This window comes from Tachyglossus aculeatus, chromosome 21, assembly GCF_015852505.1.
Source record: "Tachyglossus aculeatus isolate mTacAcu1 chromosome 21, mTacAcu1.pri, whole genome shotgun sequence".
NCBI classification, from domain to species: Eukaryota; Metazoa; Chordata; class Mammalia; order Monotremata; family Tachyglossidae; genus Tachyglossus; species Tachyglossus aculeatus.
The window spans coordinates 34,643,546-34,666,067 of NC_052086.1; the positions used below are offsets into that span (position 1 = coordinate 34,643,546).

Here is a 22,522-nt window from a genome sequence, read left to right on the forward strand (position 1 = left end):
CTTCCTACCTCTGGCCTGGAATGTCCTCCCTCCTCACATCCGCCAAACTAACTCTCTTCCTCCCTTCAAAGCCCTACTGCGAGCTCACCTCCTCCAGGAGGCCTTCCCAGACTGAGCCCTCCTCCTCCCCTCCCCATCACCCCTACTCCTTCCCTCTGCCCTACCCGCTTCTCCGCCCCACAGCACTTGTGTATATTTATACATATTTATTATTCTATTTATTTTATTAATGATGTTTACATATCTATAATTCAATTTATTTTGATGCTATTGATGCTTGTCTACTTGTTTTGTTTTGTTGTCTGTCTCCCACCTCTAGACTGTGAGCCCATTGTTGGATAGGGACCGTCTCGATAGGGACCGTCTCTATCTGTTGCCTAATTGTACTTTCCAAGCACTTAACACAGTGCTCTGCACACAGTAAGCGCTCAATAAATGTGATTGAATGAATGAACGAATGAATACAAGATAATAAGGTTGGGCACAGTCTGTGTCCCACATGGGCCTCACAGTCTTAACCTCCATTTTACAGATGAGGTAACTGGGGCACAGAGAAGTTAGGTGACTTGCCCAAGGACACATAACAGAGAAGTAGCGGAGCTGGGATCAGAACCTGGGTCCTCTAACTCCCAGGCCTGTGCTCTTTCCACTAGGCAACGCTGCTTCTCATCAGTCATTCCCTCTCTTATCCTGGCATTGCTTCTTTGCTTCCCTTAAATAAAAAGAGGGAGGAGTCTTCTGGGGTGAAAGAATGTAAGCTCCTTGAGGGCAGGGACTGTGTATACTAACCATTTTGCACAGTAGGTGCTCAATAAACATGACTGGTTGATTGATGAATAGATGGATTAAGTAGGTGGTCATGAAATCCCATCAACTGGGTTGAGCTTTGAACAAGCCTATTGACCCCTGTAGCTGGCTTTGGGCTGGGGAGTCAAAGGGTCAGGCTGGGCAGGAAGCCCCTCACCCAGGTTTTGCAGTTAGATCCAAGCCCATAGCCAGCTCATCCTGAGACCTGCCACACAGGGACAACTCACAGGTGGCTAGATCACCAAATGGCTCACCAGCTCTATCCATCAATCAATCCTATTTATTGAGCACTTACTGTGAGCACAGCACTGTACTAATTGCTTGGGATTAACAGACACATTCTCTGCCCACAATGAGTTTACAGTCTAGAGGAAAAGGAACTTTAATATCCTTCCAGCTTGGGACATGGACACTCGGGTTTTTCCTGGCATTCTCACACCACAGGAGCAGTGATGGGCTGGCAACGGGGCTGCCCCTTCATTTGGAATCCTCCTGAATTCCCCCTCCAACACGGATGCCTTGGAGAATGACCCTTCTGTCTTCTAGAGGACACAGATGTCTGAAGCCTCCTAAGGCTAGAGCAATGGCCTTGGGGATTGGAGGTTGGGCATTTTGTGGGCTCGGGGGAGAGTGCTCTGAGTGGTCACCAACTTAGCTGGCTCTTGCTTCTCGGTGGACACATGTGAGGTGGGCAGTGCATGTAGGATGCCTAAGGGGACAAGAGCTGAATAACCAGAAGTGAGACTGAAAGCACCAGATCAGCAGGAAACATGCTCAGCAGTTTGGCCCTGAATAATAATAATAATAATAATAATAATAATAATGGTGGTATTTGTTAAGCACTTACTATGTAACAAGTAGTGTTGTAAGCACTGGGGTAGACACAAGCTAATCAGGTTGGACACGGTCCCTGTTCCACATGAGGCTCACATTCTTAATCCCCATTTTACAGATGCACCGTGGCTCAGTGGAAAGAGCACGGGCTTTGGAGTCAGTGGTCATAGGTTCAAATCCTGACTCCGCCAATTGTCAGCTGTGTGACTTTGGGCAAGTCACTTAACTTCTCTGTGCCTCAGTTCCCTCATCTGTAAAATGGGGATTAAGACTGTGAGCCCCCCGTGGGACAACCTGATCACAGTGTAACCTCCCTAGTGCTTAGAACAGTGCTTTGCACATAGTAAGCGCTTAATAAATGCTATCATCATTATTATTATTATGAGGTAACTGAGGCCCAGAGAAGTGCAGTGACTTGCCGACAGTCACACAGTAGATAAGTGGCAGAGCGAGGATAAGAACCCTGGTCCTTCTGACTCACTGCCTGCTCCCGAGCCAATATAAGAGCCACGTAGACCAAATGCCAGGCTGTTTCTCAGAGCCCGCTCTCCCCCAACCAAGGGAGTTTCTCCTGACGGCGGCGTCTAAGTGGAAGAAACGGTGAGTTAATTACGAAGGCGTTTCCAGCGGACGGAGGCTCATCCTTCACAGGAAAGACATTCCATTTACACCTCGGATTCATCCATTTTTAATTAAAGAGACAAGTTTTGGTCTCCAGTCAATAAGAAGCAAAGAAACAGTTCTAATCACCTGCTAGAGGTTACTTGAGTGTGGGGGAGGGGATTACACTGGACATCATGAGTTAGCCCGCTAACCACAAGACAGTACTGTTCAGACTGTGTCCGGTGTGCTTATACTGTATCTACCACAGAGTTTAGCACAATGCTGGCTACCTGGTAAGCACTGAATATTCTGATTACTATTATTTTTATGATTATTGATTATACCCAGGGACAAGGGACCAGGCAAAATTCATTCATTCATTCAATCGTATTTATTGAGTGCTTACTGTGTGCAGAGCACTGTACTAAGCGCTTGGGAAGTACAAGTTGGCAACATATAGAGACGGTCCCTACCCAACAGTGGGCTCACAGTCTAGAAAAATCACCTCCACTCTGATCAGACACAAATAGTGACCAGTCAAAATGACTTTTTTGCCCATCCCTATCCAAGAAGCAGCATGACTTAGTGAACAGAGCATAGTCCAGGGTGTGACGGGACCTGGAAATAATCCTGGCTCTGCCTCTTGTCTGCTGTGTGACCGCAGGCAAGTCACTTCACTTCTCTGTGCCTCAGTTACCTCATCTGTAAAATGGGGATTAAGACTGTGAGTCCTATGTGGGACAGGGATTGTGTTCAACCCAATTATCTAGTATCTACCCCAGGGCTTAGTATAATGCCTGGCACACAGTATGTGCTTAGCAAATACGATAAAAAAAAAGGAGTGTGGATTAACAAAAAGACCATGGGCCCGGGAGTCAAGAGACCTGGGTTCTCATCTTGGCAACATCACTTGCCTGCTATGGTACCTTTGGCAAGTTTCGTCACTAGGCCTCAGTTTTCTTATTTGTAAAATGGGTATTAAATGTTTATTTAGACTGTGAGAAGCAGCGTGGCTCAGTGGAAAGAACCTGGGCTTTGGAGTCAGAGGTCATGGGTGCAAATCCCAGCTCCGCCAATTGTCAGCTGTGTGATTTTGGGCAAGTCACTTCACTTCTCTGTGCCTCAGTTACCTCATCTGGAAAATGGGGATTAAGACTGTGAGCCCTGGTGGGACAACCTGATCACCTTGTAAACTCCCCAGCACTTAGAACAGTGCTTTGCACATAGTAAGCGCTTAATAAATGCCATTATTATTTTTACAAGAAGCAGCGTGACTTGATGGAAAAAGCCCGGGCTTTGGAGTCAGAGGTCATGGGTTTGAATCCCGACTCCACCACATGTCTGCTGTGTGACCTTGGGCAAGTCACTTAACTTCTCTGAGCCTCAGTTACCTCATCTGTAAAATGGGGATTAAGACTGTGAGCCCCCCTTGGGACAACATGATCACCTTGTAACCTCCCCAACGCTTAGAACAGTGCTCTGCACATAGGAAGCGCTTAATAAATGCCATCATTATTTATTTATATGGGGTGGGATTCTGTCCAACCTGATCATCTCCCCCTCTAGACTGTAAACTCCCTGCAGGCAGGGAATGGGTCTAACAATTCTGTTATATTGTACTCTTGCAAGTGCTTAGTACAGTGCTCTTCATAAAGTAGATCTTCAATAAATATCATTGATTGATTGATTATCCTGTATATCCGTGTATTTAGTAGAGTGCCTGGCATATAATGCTTAACCATAATCATTTTTATTGTTATTATTAGAAGCAGCATCGTGTATTGGATAGATCATGTGCCTGGGAGTCAGAAGGTCATGGGTTCTAATCCCTGCTCCGCCACTTGTCTGTTGTATGTCCATGGGCAAGTCGCTTCACTTCTTTGGACCTCAGTGACCTCATCTGTAAAATGGGGATTAAGACTGTGAACCCCACATAGGACAAGGGGCTGTGTCCAACCCGTTTTGTTTGTATCCACCCCAGTGAGTAGTACAGTGCTTGGCACATAGTAAGTGCTTAACAAATAACATCATCATTATTATTACCTGATCTGCCTTTCCCTTAGACGGTGAGCCCCATGTGAGAGAGAGAGACTGTGTCCAACCTGATTACCTTGTATCTACCCCAATGTTTAGTACAGTGCTTGGCACGTTACAAGCGTAACACAAGTAGCACAAATTCTTTGAGGTCTCAAGTTCCAGGACACTTTGCTAAAAGCCCCAGAAAGCACAGGCTGTTGTCCTTGAGTGTGATCTTGACTTTAAAGATTTTTGTTTGTGCTCCTTCTCTCCCGAAGAAAGGCGGAAAGGAGGGTTAGGAAGAGTAAGTCTTTAAACTCTCAGTTCTTTAAGGCTGTTAATGTTTCACACAGTCAGCGGGGAAAGGAATTAAAACTGCCAGCAGCTATCCACATAGATTTCAAAAATCCCCTCCCCTCCCTTCACTTTTCCCCTCCTTCCCCTCCTCCTCTGACTCCCTCCTCTCTCTGCATCCCTCAGCTTCAGAGAATATTTTCCCCGCAAATTGGTTTTAAATTAAAGGAGGTGATGAAGGCAATGTGCCGTCTCAGCATTTTCCCAGGTGCACTTAATCTAATTTCATTAAAGAGATCAGGACAGATGATCACTACAGTCGAAACATTAAGTCTGTCCATTTTTGTATAAAAAACCATTAAGTCTGTCAAAGTGTCGGCGGGTGGGATGTTTATTATTGGAGATGAAGGGCGAGCCTTGCTTCCCCCAATAAACTGTCAGGAGCAGTAAACCACAAATGAAGTCGGCTGCTGCCAAAGATTTCGGGAAAGATTTCCCCGACTGACCTCTTTGCAGGTGTGAGATAGGGCAAGGGGGATTTGTAGCTGAGGGGAGAGCTCTCAGGGAAGATGTGGAAGGACTGATCTTCTCAGTTTCTCCCAGACCAAATAAGAATAACGATCATAATGATGATAATGATAATAACAATATTTGTAAAGCACTACTATGTGCTAAGCACTGTACTACGTGCTAGGGTAGATACAGGATAATTGTCAGGTTGGACAGTCCCTTTCCCTCAAGGGGTTCACAGACTAAGGAAGAGAGGGAACGGGTATTTTTTATGGTATTTAAGTGCTCACTATATGCCAAGCACTGTACTAAGTGCTGGGGTAGATATGAGATATTCAGGTTGGAAACAGTCCCCGTGCAACAAGAGGCTTACAGTCTAAGAAGGAGGCAGTAGGATTTAATACTCATTTTGCAGATGAGGAAACTGAGGCCCAGAGATGAGGATGCTGAGGCCCTGAGAAGTGAGGCATTTTGCCCCCGGTCACACAGCAGGCAGGGGGCAGAACTGGGATTAGAACCCAGGTTGGTCGGTCAATCGTATTTATTGAGCACTTACTGTGTGCGCAGCACTGTACTAGTTCACTCATTCATTCAATCGTATTTATAGAGCACTTACTGTGCGCAGAACACTGTACTAAGTGCTTGGGAAGTACAAGTCGGCAGCATATAGAGATGGTCCCTATGCTTGGGAGAGTACAATATAACAATAGAACCAGACACATTCCCTGCCCACAACAAGATGACAGTCTATAAGGTCCTCTGCCTCCCAAGCCCAGACCCTTTCCACTAGGCCATGCTGCTTCTCAGTGCAAAGAGAAGCTGTTATTCCCCAAGGAGAAGAAAGGGGAAAGCTTCTAATAAAAACCCCATGCCAACAGAGAAAGAAAATCGCCTCCAAGTCAGGAGGAAGGAAAGCAGGAGACCTTTCCCAAAATCTACATTTCGGGCCTGGCCAGTGGATGCCATCTGTGGGCATCAGCCTGGCTGGCAAACTCCTTTGTATTCTGCCCTCCATTAAAGTAATATTGGGAGTCGTTAAAGCTCTTTTCTTTACCCGTTACATTTTCTTGGCGGAACTCTCCGAAAAACGCTTGATCCATGAGCGAGTGCAAGGGTGTCGTAATTCTAGCGAGAGCTTCTTACTGATCTCATAAACCAAAGGAAAACAGTGGAAACAGCAGCTGGTGAGTGACAGTAAATTCTCCTCTCCAACAGTTTACCCACCCAAACTGCTGCAGGGAGGATTCACCTGGATAAATTCCACCACATAAGGAGCAAGGTGATGAAAACCATCCTGTCTCCAGTTTTTTCTTCCCCTTTTATCCCCTTCATCAGGTCCGGGGGTGGGGATGTGGCGGGGAGAGGGAGAGGGAGATTGCAAGAGGCGAACTGGTGACTGTATTTTGGTTCCATCTGGGAGGCTGGGTTTCAAGGGTGGGTTCTGAATATCAGCCAGCATCTTCCTCTCAGCACACAGTTCTTTAGTCTTCTGTTTTCCCCCTGCTTCCACAGCAGCAGAGTCTCCAACTTCTGGCTGAGGTGAAAGGGAGTTGACACAATAGATGGTAATGGCCCAGGTTTGTCATATAAATAGAAACTATGGACGTTTCCAAACATGTCTTATCGACCAGGCCATCAGTAATGGCCCCTCTTTATCATGCGGAGCTGTATTTAGTGACATTTGTTTGTAAGATGCAGATTATTGATCCAATGACCTACCCCATCCCCACTGACTGTCTGCTCCCTCAACAGCTGCTCTCAGACCAGGGGGGCGGGGGAGGGAGAAAGGTGGGCAGAGGGGCAGAGAAGCAAGCAAGTCCTCCCTTGAAATGAGCTTGCTCGGGTCGGAAACATCACCCCAAACACAATAAATTTGATGCTCCCAATTCAAGTTTTCTCAAGTCCCCAAGGGCATGGGTTTATATTTCATATTTATAGCCCGCAAACTCTCAGACAAGGAAAATGAACAGAAACCATTTTTCTAGACTTGGTGAGTGTGGAATATATTCCCCTCCCCTGCACCATCCCCAAAGTCCAGAGAGTGGATTTATATCATTCTGCTATTTTTCTAGACATATGCAGAACAAAATTTTATACCCAGGATCCAGATACTATTTATTAAGTGCCTGGAGTAGAGGATAAAGTGTCTGCCTTAAGAATAGATCAAATATAAAGACAAAATACAGACAAGACAATGCAGAATGTTTCCTCCCAAACTAAGAAAGAATGGGAAATGAGACAAATGAACAGAGCTTTGCTCATTGGAAGGAATTTTTTTCATTTGCATTTGGGGGTCTGACAGAGAAAAATGTAGCAGTAAGGAGTAGGGTCAAGGAAAGTAGCGGGAACAAGGTGAACCCCCCCCCCCCCGCCCCTCCCCAAAGTGAATCAGGCTGAAGGTCAGCATGGAGTCCGTTGTTGGGTAGGGACCGTCTCTATATGTTGCCAACTTGTACTTCCCAAGTGCTTAATACAGTGCTCTGCACACAGTAACCGCTCAATAAATATGATTGAATGAATGAATGAATGATGAGGGATGGGGGATAAAAGAAGTTGGAAGAAGGAAGGGCAGAAGTCCAGCTGGGATCCCCTTGACCTAGTCTGCCATCATGGTGAAAGAGTGCAGAGGGAGGCACAGTGAGTAGGTCTGTACTAGAGTGAAGTGTGACAGTGCTCTGCATACAGTAAGGGCTCAACAAATACCACTGATTGAGTCCATTGAGGTCGGTGGGGTTGAATTATTATTTCCATATTACAGAGAAGCTGACTGCCTGAAGTCACATAGCAGACTAGTGACAGAGTGGTATAGAGCCCAGGTCTCTCCCAACACCATGCTCTTTTCACTAGGCCACACTGACTCCCAAGCCAGAGAAGAACTAGAGCGGGACCTGACCCTCTCTGTGAGAATAACATAGAACCAATGGCTATTCTTCCCTCAATCAGAAGCTCTCTCCAAGACCTAGAGAAGCAGTGTGGCCTTCTGGAAAGAGCACAGACCTGGGAGTCAGAAGCACCTGGGTTCTAAATCCCGACTCTGCCACTTGTCTGCTGTGTGAGCTTGGGCAAGTTACTTCACGTCTCTGTGCCTCAGTTACCTCATCTGTAAAATGGGGATGAAGACTGTGAGCCCCATATGAGACATGGATTGTTCCCAAACTGATTATCTTGTATCTATCACAGTGCTTAATACAGTGCCTGGCACATAGAAAGCACTTAACAAATACCATGAAGAAACAAAGACGACCTACACAGCTGAGTGACTTAGAGGGTAGATCTCTGTCCTCCACGGGCTACATGTGATTGGGGCTTGAGGCAGAGACTTGGGTGGTTATCTCTGTTCTCTGGCATAAGATATTTGGGGCTGGAGTTTGAACTCATTGCTCCACTACATTGTATCTCTTCGGGGTGACCTGCACTCTTCCTCTACTCTAGCTTGGTACCTTTGGCTGAGGACCATGGCTCAGGCTGATTCTTGGGCCAGGCCTCTGGGGGTAGCTGCTCTGGCCAAGTGTAATGCCCCCTTGTTCCACATCCCCTCTCCCGATCCCTCCCAGCCCCAACTACTCTCCCTGGAGCTCCCTCCCCTCTCCATTTGGCCTGCAAAATCCTACAAAGATCCCCTCTCGGCACCTGATAACCGCTGCCTTTGGTTCCCCCCCCAAGGCTATTCTGGAGCTTGTCCCCAGCAGCCCAGGCTCCCCACCCTCACCCAGGATATATCTGGAGCTCATCGCTGGCATCTCAGGCTCCCCATCCTTGCCGAGGATCCACCTGGAGCACCTCCCTGGCATCTCAGGCTCCTCATCCTCCCCCAGAGCCCACCTGGAGCTCATCCCTCGAAGCTCAGGCTCCCTACCCTAGTCCAGGGCCTGACTGGAGCTCATCCCTGGAAGCTCAGTCACCCCACCCTCACCCAGGACCCATCTAGAGCTCATCCCTGGAAGCTCATCCTCCCTACCCTCGCCCAGGGCCCACCTGGAGCTTGTCCCTGGAAGCTCAGGTTCCTCACCCTCAACCAGGACCCAACTGGAGCTCGTCTCTGGTGTCTCAGACTCCTCACTCTCACCCAGGACCCACCTGGAGCTTATCCCTGGCATCTCAGGCTTCCCATCCTTGCCTAGGGCCCGCCTGGAACTTGTCCTTGGCATCTCAGGCTCCCCACCCTCACCCAGAACCCACCTGGAGCTTGTCTTTGGCAGCCCAGGCTCCCCACCCTCACGCAGGGCCCACCTGGAGCATGCCGATGGAAGCTCAGACTTCCCACCCTAGACCATGGCCCACCTGGAGCTCATCCCAGGCATCTCAGTCTCCCCACCCTTGCCCCTGGGTGGTCCTGACACACCTGGAGCTCAGCCCTGGGAGCCCAGGCTCCCTACCTCCACCCAGGGCCCTCCTGAAGCTCGTCCCTGACCACAGACAAGTACGTACACTTCCCTGGGACAGAAGGTGCCTCCAAATGCAACATTTTGACAACCTTTATTGGCAGATCTTCTTTAATAATGATGCTCCAGCTTCTCTGCTGCACACAGGCTTACTTCAATTAACGGGACTAACCACCTCTATCCAGACATTATTAAAGAGATGTCAGGTTTTTAACTCTTCACCAATTAACATCTCTGGGTTCTCAACTTTTAATCCATGGGAGCCTGCTGATTTAAAAGGTGTAGGAAATCCAGAGAACTTGTTTGAGAAGAGTGGAAAGGGAGGAGGAGTGTGGGGAATGGGGATCGGAGGGGTAACTTGCTCCTTGAGGCAGAACAGTCATGTTGTGACCTCTTGGGTTGTGGTGGGGCTGTATCCAGCAAAAACAATGGGCCAGTGCCCTTCCTCCTGATACCCCAGGTCCCAAAGCTGTCCAGCTAGCCAACTGTCCAGCCAAGGAGCGATGGGGTGAGTCAATATTCACAAGCTTCAATCTCAGGGAATTGGGGGATTTGTGGTGAGGCAGAGAAGCAGCACAGTTTAGTACAAAGAGCACAGGCCTGGGAGTGAGAAAAAGACTTGGGCTCTAATCCTGGCTCCACCCTTATCTGTTACATGACCAAGGGCAGCGCTTGGTACAGTGCCTGGCACATAATAAGTGTTTTACAAATACCATAATAATAATTATAATGTCACTTCACTTCTCTGGGCTTGTTTCCTTACCTTCAAAATGGGAATCCAATTCCCTCCTGCTTAGACTTTGAACTCCATGAGGGACAGAGACTATCCTATCTGATTAACTTGTATCTACGCCAGTATTTAATACAGTGTTTGACATATAGTAAGCCCCTAGAAAAATATCACAATGATTTTTTCAGGCAGTGAGTCTAGGGCAGAAGTAAACCAGGTTATGTGGGAGACCTGGGGACATTTCTAGTGGGAGGTGGGGCCATGGTCAAACTCCAATCCAGATGACCACCCCCCACCTTTGAAAATAGGATGGAGTGGGTGTATGAGCTTTAGGTCTGTTCATTTCTCATCATCCCTAGTAATCCAAACCCTATTCCCCAATCTCTCTGAGAAGTGACAAAGTACTACTACTACCATTACTACCACTTCTACTATTAATAATAAAATAATGATAATATTAGTAATGGCTTGCTAAGTGCTTACTACATGCCAAAAACTACTAAGCCTTGGGGTAGATGCAAGATAATCAAGACAGACACAGTCCCTGTCTCATATAAGTGCTTAGTACAGTGCTCTGCACACAGTAAGCTCTCAATAAATATGATTGAATGAATGAATGAATATGGGGCTCATACCTTAGCAGGAGTGAAAACAGGTGCTGAATCCCCATTTTACAGATGAGGAAACTGAGGCACAGAGAAATGAAATGGCTTGCCCAAGGTTGCAGAGAAGGCAAGTGAGAGAGCTGGGTTTAAACCCTAGGTGCTCTGACTCCCAGGCTGTGCTCTTGCCATTAGGCCACGTTGCTTCTCAGGAGGCAAGATACAGTGGGGATTCCTTGGGCAGAGATAGGAGGGGCTTCCAACCCCAGTCCTCAGAGATCCCCTTGGCACGGGGCACGGGGGCAGGGGGCACTGGGGAGCATCTAGTTTGCAGGGCCTGGCCTGGCTTGGCTCTCTTCCCCTAATCCCGTGTTGACTACATCCCCCAACCTTCTTGTGCTGGAGCACGAAACCAAACAGCACAGCACAAACACCCCAGTGAACAGTTAATTAAATCAGAAATACAATGTCATCTTCTCTCCTTCTTCCTTAGTGTTGTATTAAATGAAGAAATGCCTGATATGTAACCCTTGATTTGGAGAGCGAGCCTACACTCCGGTCCATACAATTAAACTGACAACCCATAATTTTGCACACAGCAGAGGGAAGCCTGAGACTGAAAGAACATGAATGCAGAATTACTCTGAAAGGAGTGGCACTTTACCCCCTTACAGCTTAGAACGTTGTTATTAAAAAAAAAAATCAAAACAACATTTTGGAGACCATACTGCTGTAATGAATGGGGATTAGTCACCCCCTTGTTTTACGCGATTTGACTTTTGGCTCTATGTGGAACATCATTTAAGAGAGCACATTACCAAGCTGCTAGCCGCTTTTCATAGTCATGCTAACGCAGGTAAGAGACAATAAGTGGAACTGTTGATGGTTTATATTACTCTATTATGTTAATGTTCACTAAAGTATGCCATAAGCTCTCTCATTACATGTGTATAAACCAATTCTCTGTGGTGTTATTCCTGGGCTAAATGCTATAACTACATAAATCTTGAATTAATGGGGACTTTATAGTTCCTGAAAATGAAGGGTAATTGCTATCTGTTAATGCTGTTGTTGCTATTAAAGGAAGTATATATTTTCAGTAACCATGTTTATGGTCCGTGAGCCTCACATCACAGCTACTGCCGTGGAACATAATAATACATTTTCGTGGGGGCGGGGCTGAGAGAGGGAGAAAAAGACATCCTCTCAACCTGCCTCCTTCCCGACACACACACACACACACACACACACACACACACACACACACACACACACACACACACACAAGTGCGCAAAGGCCTGAGATTTCCTTTTGTTGCTTTGAGTCTCACCTCCCTCCCCTGTCCTCACAAACTCCCCTGCATATGATCCCCTTGGAGACCTGCTTGTTCTTCCTTCTTCTTAGACTGTGAGCCTGATTATCTTGCACCTACCCCATCGCTTAATACAGGCCTTGGCACATAGTAAGTGCTTACCAAAGGCCGCGATTATTATTATTAGAGCTCTACAGAGAGAGAAGCATGAAAACAGCCTGGCTTCTCAGAAAGGTAAAGGAGGTAATATTCATTCCAACTCATGAAGCGGAAAAAGTGGAACTTTAAAGCAGCCATGCAGATAAGCACAGGCCCAGAGACATAGGAATGGAAAGAAAAACAAACTGTGGGCGAGGAAGAATGCTCATGCAATTGCATTATCTTCTTCATCAGGCTCATTGCTGGGACCCTAGTCTCAAAAGGATGGCCTGGGGAAAGGATTTAAAGGTTATTGAATGTACTTGCAAGTCTGGTTTGAAGAATTCATGTGATGAGAGGAGGAGTGTAACTGGAGGAGGGACTGAGAGGGTAAAAAGACTGACAGGAGGCAGACTGTGCAAAAAAATCAACCAACCCATTGTTCTTACATCAGCTTTAGACTACTCAAACACCTTGCCCCCTCCTTCCTCAACTCGCTACTCTCTTACTACAACCCAGCCCACCCAGTTTGCTTCTCTAATGCCGACCTACTCACTGTTCGATCTCATTTATCTTTCAGCCGACCTCTCACCCACCTCCTGCCTCTGGCCTGGAATGAATTCCCTTTTCATATCTGACAGAAAATTACTCTCCCGCCTTCAAAGCCTCATTAGGGCACATCTCCTCCAAGCCTTCCCTGACAAAACCGTCATTTCTTCTTTCCTCACTCCTTTCTGCATTGCCCTGACTTGTTCCCTATATTCACCATCCTCACCCCCACATTACTTATGTATGTATCTGTAATTTATTTATTTATATTAATGTCTGTCTCCCCTTCTAGACTGTAAACTCGTTGTGGGCAGGGAATCTGTCTGTTATATTGTTGTGCTGTACTCTCCCAAGCACTTAATACAGTGTTCTGCACATGGTAAGTGCTCAATAAATACTATTGATTGATTGATTGATCTTACTTCCACTGCTGTTGAGACAAATTCCAGGTTGAAAAAGCCCCACAGGCCCAAAGCATGGCCTGTTAATGCTACTACTACTATTACTACCAACAACAATAAAAGCAATGATAATACTTGCGGTATTCGTTAAATGCTTACCATGTGCCAAGAACTGTACTAAGCTCTGGAGTAGATCCAAGAGGATCAGGTCTGACACAGACCTTGTCCCAAATGGACCTCCCTATTTCCTGTTATCCCATTTCCTTTACAACAGCCAAGGCAGAACCTAAAGGGAGAGGTCACCTCAGCCATTCACACCTCCAAAATGGCACTCTCCCATCAGTTCAACTTCATCCTTCCAGGGAGAAATCATTCTTGGAGGTGAGCCCTCCCCTGCCAGTTCCCTGACAGAACCCAGCTGGCACACTTTGCTCCTCTTATGTCAACCTTCTCACTGTATCTTGATCTTGTCTAGCTCACCACTGACCACTCATCACATCCTAACTCTGGCCTGGAATGCCCTCCCTCCTCATATGCAACAGACAATTACTCTCCCCGGCTTCAAAGCCTTATTGAAGGCACATCACCTCCAAGAGGACTTCCCTGACTAAGCCCTCTTTTCCTTTTCTTCAGCTCCCTTCTGCATCACCCTGACTTGCTCCCTTTATTCACCCCCCCTCTCCCAGACCCACAGCACTCATGTACATACCTGTACTTTATTCATTTATATTAATGTCTGTCTCCCCATCTATATTGTAAGCTTGTTGTGGGCAGGGGATATGTCTGTTATATTGTGCATGCATGCGCGCACACACACACACACACACACACACACACACATGCACACATACAGAGACAGCTCCACATTCATTTTGCCAGTTTCTCTGGGCTAAAGCTTGAAAGGCAAAGATAACCCCCTCTGCATGTCTGCATCTCAAGCCCCCAGGCCTCCCTTTGGCCTCTTGGGAGTTTTGCATGTGAACTGCTCAGTGAATGCTTTCCCAGGAGACAAGAAAGGCATCCCACCTTAATGCCACAGACCCACTTAACCCAATGGATGGCTTGCCTCTTGCCCTTCCCAGATCAGTCAGCAGGCACAGGCCCAGAGAGGATAATTCTTCTTTCCTTCCTAGCCATATAAAGAATATTATGATTAGTTGGGAATTTGTTTTTTAAAGAAGAGTTTCCTTGCTCTCTCCCCCTCCCACCCCCAGCCTGCAGGTTGAGTCACATAGAGGAAACGTCTGTAATAACAGTATGAACGGCACATAATGGCTTTCATTTGCTGCTGAGGACAGTAAGTTACCCCAACCAAACACACTGCAGCTTCCTCTGAAGGTAACCTCAGATCCCACATTCTGAAAGCTAATCAATGTTGTTCAGATTTCAATTTCTTCACTACAAGGTGAAGTCAAACCTAATCTAACAAACGTCAGTCTCAGATGTAATGCCGCTAGCTGGGTCTACCAGTGTAATTTAGATAATCATTAATAGCAGAGCTGTATAATAAAACTACATGTCACTTACAACTTCATCGGAGGTTTGACTGACGGATCTTTTAAACAGTTTTCTAAATGACTGCTTTTACTTGTTCTGATTGGGCCACATGGAAATATATTAACCCTGTCATCTTTAAGATTGAGGGTGTTAAAAAAATTGCTTCCCAACTGCTCCTCGTGTTCCTGCTGGACCTCAAATGCAGCTTTATCAGAAGAGGAGGTGTCAGGATACAAAAACCGGGCTCCAAACCTGAGTCCTAAGGCCGGAGGGTTGAAGTCACTCTCATCTGCTCGGCTCACAGGGCACAAATGCTCGTGTATGTGCGTTTTTGCGTGTGCGCACGTGTGTGTGTGCATTCACACTGGGCTCAAAGGGCAGCAGAAAAGATGAAAATAGCAGTATTGTCAAGCCAATTCACATTTGCAAGCACAAGTGCATGGTTCTGCTCCCAGAAAATCGTGCATGCAAGGAGGCATTCAGAACCACAGATGCAAATGAGGTGGCCACTTGGGAGTGTCTGTCCTAAAATATTTCAGGGCAAAGTAGTCCTTGCTAAAATCTTACGACCTGCAGCCTTTGTGTCTAACACTCTCGGGTGGGGAAAAATTAACCAGAGAAGGGAACTTTCCAAAGACAATGAAGGACTCAAGTGGAGTACACAGGACCCTTGTTTCCCACCCAAACACACGGGACGGAACTTGCTTCCTCCACAGATCATTCCGCATCCTTGACATTCTCCTTCCCACACAGTTACCAGCTGCAGAGGGAGCGCGGGGGAGCCACAAATGCCCCACAAATGCTGAGTTCAACTGAAAGACTTTAACCTTCACACCTACGGGGGGCTGAGTCAACGGGAGAGGCATCGGCTTGTGTTCTCCCCCACATGAAAGAGGGAGATTGAAAAATCAAGGCTGTGAAAAGGGATACTAACCCAAAGTGGGAATCTCCAAGAGACGCCGCTAACAACCTGAGAGGCACGGGGAATAATAATAATAATAATCATGATAATTGTGGTATTTGTTAAGTGCTTACTATGTGTCAGGCACTGTTCTAAGCACTGGGGTAGATAAAATATAATCGGTTTGAAAATAGTCCCTGTACCACATAGGGCTCACAGTCTTAATCCCCATTATATTATACAGATCGGGAAACTGAGACGTAGAGAAGTTAAGTGACTTGCCCAAGGTCACACAGAGGACAAGTGGCAGAGCCAGGATTAGAACCCATGACTTTCTGACTCCCAGATCTGTGCTCTATCCACTAGGCCACACTGCTCCTCTAAGTCACACTGAAGGAACAGCCCTTCAAAGAAGTCATGCTGGGAACCTTTTCCCACTCAGGTGGACTAGGATAATGACGATAATAGAGAAGGAAAGTGGCTCAGTGGAAAGAGCCTGGGCTTTGGAGTCAGTGATCATGGGTTCAAACCTGGCTCCGCCAATTGTCAGCTGTGTGATTTTGGGCAAGTCACTTCACTTCTCTGTGCCTCAGTTCCCTCATCTGTAAAATGGGGATGAAGACTGTGAGCCCCCCGTGGGACAACCTGATCACCTTGTATCCCCCTCAGCTCTTAGAACAGTGCTTTGCACATAATAAGTGCTTAACAAATGCCATTATTATTATTATTATTATTATAATGGGCTATTTCCAGAACCCAGACACAGAGATGGGGCTGGGAAGGAAAGATGCACTTCTCTGCAGAGGTCGAATCTTCCACTGTCTGATTTCTCCCTTGAACAAAGCTAGTCCCAAAGAACCTCAACCTGTGGGCTCCCCCTCGCAGCCTGACCCAGCCTCCTTCGTGGACTTCCAGGTGGAGCAGGAGGCCGACTCCTCTCAGCCCGCCATGCTGACCAGTGCATGGATTGTCAATCAATTGATCATATCTACTGAGCACTTACTGTGTGCAGAGCGCTGTGCTAAGCGCTTGGGAGAGTACAGGGTAATAGAGTTGGATGACACGTTCCCTGCCCACAATGAGCTTATAGTTTTATTCACTGAATAACAACTCTAGAGTAGAGGTCAAGGGGCCTCCCAAACTAGGTGATAGATGGGGCCCCAGATCCATGGCTTGTCCTGACAAAGTCCTGGGATACTCACTTACGTACATATCTTCACATTGTATATTATAAATTATTTATTTATATTAATGTCTCTCTGCCCTTCTAGATTGTAAACTCGTTATGGGCAGAGAACGTGTCTGCTAACACTGTTGTACTGTACTTGTGTCCAACCTGATTAGCCTGTGTCTAACCCAGTGCTTAAAACAGTGCTTGACACATAATAAGTTTGCTCTGCACACAGTAAGCGCTCAATAAATATGATTGAATGAATAAGTGCTTGACAAATATAATGATAATGATAATAATAATAATAACAATCTCACAAGTGCTTAGTACAGTACTCTGCACATAGTAAGCACTCAATAAATACCATTAATTGATTGATTGGTTATTCAAACCGATGGACGGAGGGTGGTCCATAGGGAGCAGGGAAAAAAACCCAGGAACAGGACCCCCTCCCCCCACCGCACCCCCTGCAGAGTCCCCAAATCTCACGTTGGGCAATGGTTTTGGTCTTCTCCCGAGTAGAACTTTTTTTTTAAAGAGTTTACAAAAAACTTCATTCTAGAAACATACCATCATCCTCTCCCTTTAACACACAGTTCAAGAATCCCAGCTCTACCTGGGAACCTCGCCCATTCTCCAACTCAACAGCCCAATCCCCATCCCCAGCCACAAGTTCCCTCTTGCAAGTCCCAAGGTGCTCTGTGATGTCTCATATGTACAACACACTGACTGTATGTTGGTCAGCTCCATTTTCTCCCTTAGACTGCAAGCACCACGGAGTCACCTGGAATTGGGTTATGAAGCTCGTGGGTGGCTGACACAAGTTTCACCTCCATCTTTCCTCTGTCCATTCTTTGACAGGGGGATGGATTAGTAGTGGCCTGGGCAGAGAGAGGTGGTTGGAATGGTAATACCAAGCGCCCAGGTAATCAGCCACCAAATAATTTAGATTTGGTTAAAACACAGAAAGGTGGCAGGAGAAACAAAGAAGACTCCTTTGGTTGGGAAACAGTGGGCGGGAGGTCTCAGGGAGTGAAGGGTAAGAATCCACTTGGTACCCAATACCAAGGAAGAGTTGGAAAGCCATTGAGAATGGCATGTTTATTCTTCATTTAGCATCTATTTACATGGAAAGGAAATGTGATTTCAGACGGCAGTAGGGGAAGCAGGCGGAAGAGAAAAAAGGCAGCCTTACCTTATCGTCAATATCACTCTCGCTGTCACACTGGAAGAGAGAGAGAAAGACTTCATGAAATATCTGACCATAAATGAAACTCTTACATCACTGTTTAAAATCTTTAGCGTGGCTGGTTAATGTCTCTTTCATTGGACACAGAGTACCCTTTCACTGTAATGTATTAATGCCTGCTAAATTGCTAACATAAATGAAAAATGCGAAGAAAAAAGCAGATTTATCTCTTTTGGAAATACACATACATAAATACTGGGCTTGTGGCTGAGTTAGATGCTCAAAACCAGGGATTTAATCAAATTAGGCACCCGCTTTTGTACTAGACTGCTGCACTTTGGATGTCATTCAGCCATCTGAACACAAATCAAGGCTTCTTGTTACCAGAAATTGTATGAATGTGAATATACAGTTGTGGGTTGCCTGTAATTTGATAAGCACTCTGTCATCTCATTAGCAGGATGGATAAGCAAACCCTGCTAGAGTGGTTCTGATGTGAAAACTGTGAAGGTGACAAGCGGGCCCTGATCGGATTAGATTAGTGGCACCAGTAATGATCCTTTGGAACAAAACCTCCGAGTGAATTAGGGAAGATATTTAATACAAATAAAAGGCTAACTCCATCTAGGGTTCGATTTTGAGTATGAGCTGCTGAAAATTCAAAGGGGCCTCAAACCACACCACAAAGAGATGGTTACGGTGAAGTTTGGGGCCACAGTCTGCATGACAAGTGCCTTATTATAAATAAATCAACACGATGGTTATGATAATAATGGTAACTGTGTGAGATGCATGAAGCCCTCCTTTTATCCTCTCCGTTTTCCCTGGATTCACACTTTTCCCTTTCTCTCTCCCAAACTATTTTTGACTAGGCTGAGGCCTGCACCTACCACGACTCTTGGCTTGCGCTCCTACTCCTCCCCACCTCATCTCTGCTGCTGCCCAAGCAATTGCAGAACCTGAGGCGTTCAAAGCAGATATGATGATCACCCAGTGGGATTTCAAGGCCTCAGACCAGTGGTTCTATACAGCCTTCTCCTCTTGGATGTGATCTTCCAAGGGAGGCGGCCTGGTCAAGCGAAAAGAATTTTGGATCGGGAGTCAAGAGATACGGGGGCTTGTTCCAACCCTACCACTAGCCTGCTAGGTGAACTTAAGCAAGAAAATTGATCTCGCTGAATCTCAGTTTTCTCATCTGTTCAATGGGGATAAGATACCAGCTCTCCTTATCTCTTCGACTATGAATCTTTTGGGGGACTGGGACTGGAACTGCGTCATGACTGACCACATGTTTTGTTTTGTTGTCTGTCTCCCCCTTCTAGACTGTGAGCCCGTTGTTGAGTAGCGACTGTCTCTATACGTTGCTAACTTGTACTTCCCAAGCGCTTAGTACAGTGCTCTGCACACAGTAAGTGCTCAATAAATACGATTGAATGAATCTGTGTATGTGTTAGTATCCCAGCACTTAGCACAGAGTAAGCACTCGATAAGTACTACGTAAAAATGCACTATCTCCCCACTCAATCAATCAGTGGTATTTTTAGAACATTTATTGTGTGCAGAACACTGTACTATGTGTTGGGAGAGTACTATACAGTGGTGTTGGAAGACCCAATTCCTGACCTCCAGGTGCTTACAGTCTAGTCAGGGAAGACAGACTTTAAAATCAATTATAGATGGGGAAATGGCAGAGTCTAAGGATGTCATCATAGGTGCTGTGGGGCTGGGGGAGGGGTGACCATCAAAGTTCCTTTGGGGTATAGACCCAAGTGCATAGGTGACACAGAAGGAAGGGTGAATAGGGGAAATGAAGAACTCTTGGAGCAGATGATGCTCACCCTCCGAGGCAGAAGGCTCAGGATGTGGGCTCCGAAATGAAGTTGAGCTTGTGGGGAAATGGAGAAGCAGATGCTACAGAAGATAATGGTTGCTCAGGGTGGCTGGCGGATTCTGGAGAACTGCAAAAGTATGCAGGGACCTCTGGGACTGTTCCCCTTCAGAACTTATTCCCCCAGTCCCACTAAATCACCATGATGCCCAGTAGTTCCCGAGCTGGGCAGAATTCTCCTAGGACTTGGTAATTAAAGAAGTAAAAAAAAACTCTACTGACTTTGACCTCTGGGAACTAGACTTTCAGAGGGTATGGTGCTGCCCTGTGTCGGGGGGCTAACTCAGAGGACCTCTGGAGGTCCCAAGTCACTGGGGGAGTTATAGCAGATTAGCCTGCAGGACTACCTTCCCAGGCATCCTCAAGGGCCTTTCCAAGTACCTGGGAAGAGGTCATGAGTCTAACAGAGATTGCCTGTTAAGAGAAGCTGCCTGACCTAGTGGATAGAGCACTGGCCTGGGAATCAGAAGGACTTGGGTTCTAATTCTGACACCACTACTTATCTGCTGTGTGTGACCTTGGACAAGTCACATAACTTCCCTGTGCCTCAGTTACCTCATCTGTAAAATGGGGATTCAGAATGCGAGCCCCTTGTGGGACCTGGTCTGTGTCCAACCTAACATACCATTAAAAAAGGAGGTGAGGTATTATGGCTTTTCACCCAGAAACTAGTTCAACCACTCAATCGTTGATATTTATTGAGTACTTACTGTGTGCAGAGTACTGTACTAAGCACTTGGGAGAGTACAATATAACAGAGTCATGTTCCCTGTCCACAACAAGCTTACAGTTTAGAGGGGGAGACAGTTCACTCTTGGATCACTGAAACTGGCCATTCCATTTGGGTCAAAAAAGTCTCCAGCTATGTCAAACATCCTGTCTGTAATTTATTTATTATATTAATGTCTGTCTTCCCCTCTAGTCTGTAAGCTTGATGTGGGCAGGGAATATGTCTGTTTATTGTTATACTGTACTCTTCCAAGCCCCTCTCAGGGTTGCACCTGGAGGGTTTCCAGTACTCTATCAGTCATGACTACAGGAAGGAGAGTCCAGCAGAGGCATACTCATTCCATTCCTAGGTTGAGCAGTGGCTAGTGAGTGGAAGGCAATCTGCTACAAGTCAAAACTCATCTGTGCTGGGCAGCAGCGGCATGGGAGAGAGTAGAGGGCAGAGGCTCGTTTACTGCGTGGAAGGAGGCAATGGTAAACCACTTCCGTATTTTTACCATGAAAACTCTATGGATCCACTACCAGAATGATCGCAGATGGAAGTGGGGCACCCTTGGAGAGATGTGTCTGTGGCGTTGCTATGGGTCAGACACGACTTGACAGCATAAGACAACAACAACTCTCCCAGGCACTTAGTACAGTGCTCTGCACACAATAAGCGTTCAATAAATACGATTGACTAACTGACCGGCCCCCCCCCGGCACCCGCAACCCCAGAGCCTGTTTAAACCTCTGCCTCACCAGGTAATAGACACTTAGGCACTAAATTCCCTTTCACCAATGGGGACGTTTCCACCAAATCACTTTGAAAACTGACCTACACTAACAACTTCCATTTTTGCTGTCGTGCTTCATCGTATCAATCGTGCATTCATTTCCACCACACCTGGTTTGGGTCATTCCCTCAGCCATCTCAGCACTTCTGTATTTAATAATAATAGTAATGATAGTATTTATTAAGCACTTACTATGTGCCAAGTACTGTTCTAAGCACTGGGGGAGACACAAGGTAATCAGGTTGTCCCACGTGGGGCTCACAGTCTTCATCCCCATTTTACAGATGAGGTAACTGAGGCACAGAGAAGTTAAGTGACTTGCCCAAAGTCACACAGCTGACAAATGGTGAAGCTGGGATTAGAACCCATGACCTCTGACTTCCAAGCCTGTGCTCTTTCCACTGAGCCATACAGCTTCTCCTACTTAAGGACATATTCATTTAGGTACTCTACTATTTATTCACTTTTCCATTTCTCCCTACTCTTGATAGTACCTTTGGATCTCCATTTCTTCCTCTTCTCTGGGAACAATCTATGCCTCCCAGTATTCCCCCAACTCCTGTTAGATTGTTAGTCCCTTGAAGGCAGGGATGATGATCTTTGACTTCTACTGTACAGTAGGCACCGATGGTTTTTCTGAAATGTTGGAATCTACAGAGCCCTGGGGGCACATGCTCAGCCTGAGCTTTTTATATGTTGCCAACTTGTACTTCCCAAGCGCTTAGTACAGTGCTCTGCACACAGTCAGCGCTCAATAAATACAATTGATTGATTGATCTTCTTTTTCATCCCTAAGCTGTTCTGCCTGGGGTGGAACAGCACAGGGGCAGCAACCTCCATCTTCAAAAAGTGCCTCTCTGGAGCGTTAATGGGAACGCAAGCTTAGTGTAAATCTGGCTTCTCAAAACCCAGAGCCATAATGAGAATATAAATCCATTACCACCGGTTTGCATTACTGAAAGGTGCAGAATTGCCATTTTTCAGATGCCTAATTTTGCTTCGTGCTGATACACAACTTTGCCTCATGTTGATACCTAAAAGCTGTAAAAAAAGCAACTCAACCATCAAATCTGCATGCTAAATTTTACAAATTGACTTACAAATGAAGGCGACTTCTGCTATTTCAGGAGCTCTGTTCCTGAGCCAGGAGCTTAAAATATATCAGATCATGAATAAATTCTGAAAACCTCAA

General features: G+C 46.3%; 1 protein-coding gene and 1 non-coding gene across 2 annotated transcripts in view; one reads left to right on the forward strand and one right to left on the reverse strand.

Moving 5' to 3' along the window:
- FBRSL1 (fibrosin like 1) overlaps positions 1–22,522 on the reverse strand; it is an 809,814-nt gene that overhangs the window by 186,154 nt on the left and 601,138 nt on the right. Inside the window, 1 exon segment of the mRNA XM_038762874.1 lies at positions 17,944–17,973. Coding sequence (XP_038618802.1) covers positions 17,944–17,973 — 30 coding nt within the window.
- LOC119943133 lies at positions 20,809–20,946 on the forward strand. Its single transcript, XR_005455611.1, has one exon. It is a non-coding gene; the product is annotated as a small nucleolar RNA SNORA7 (small nucleolar RNA).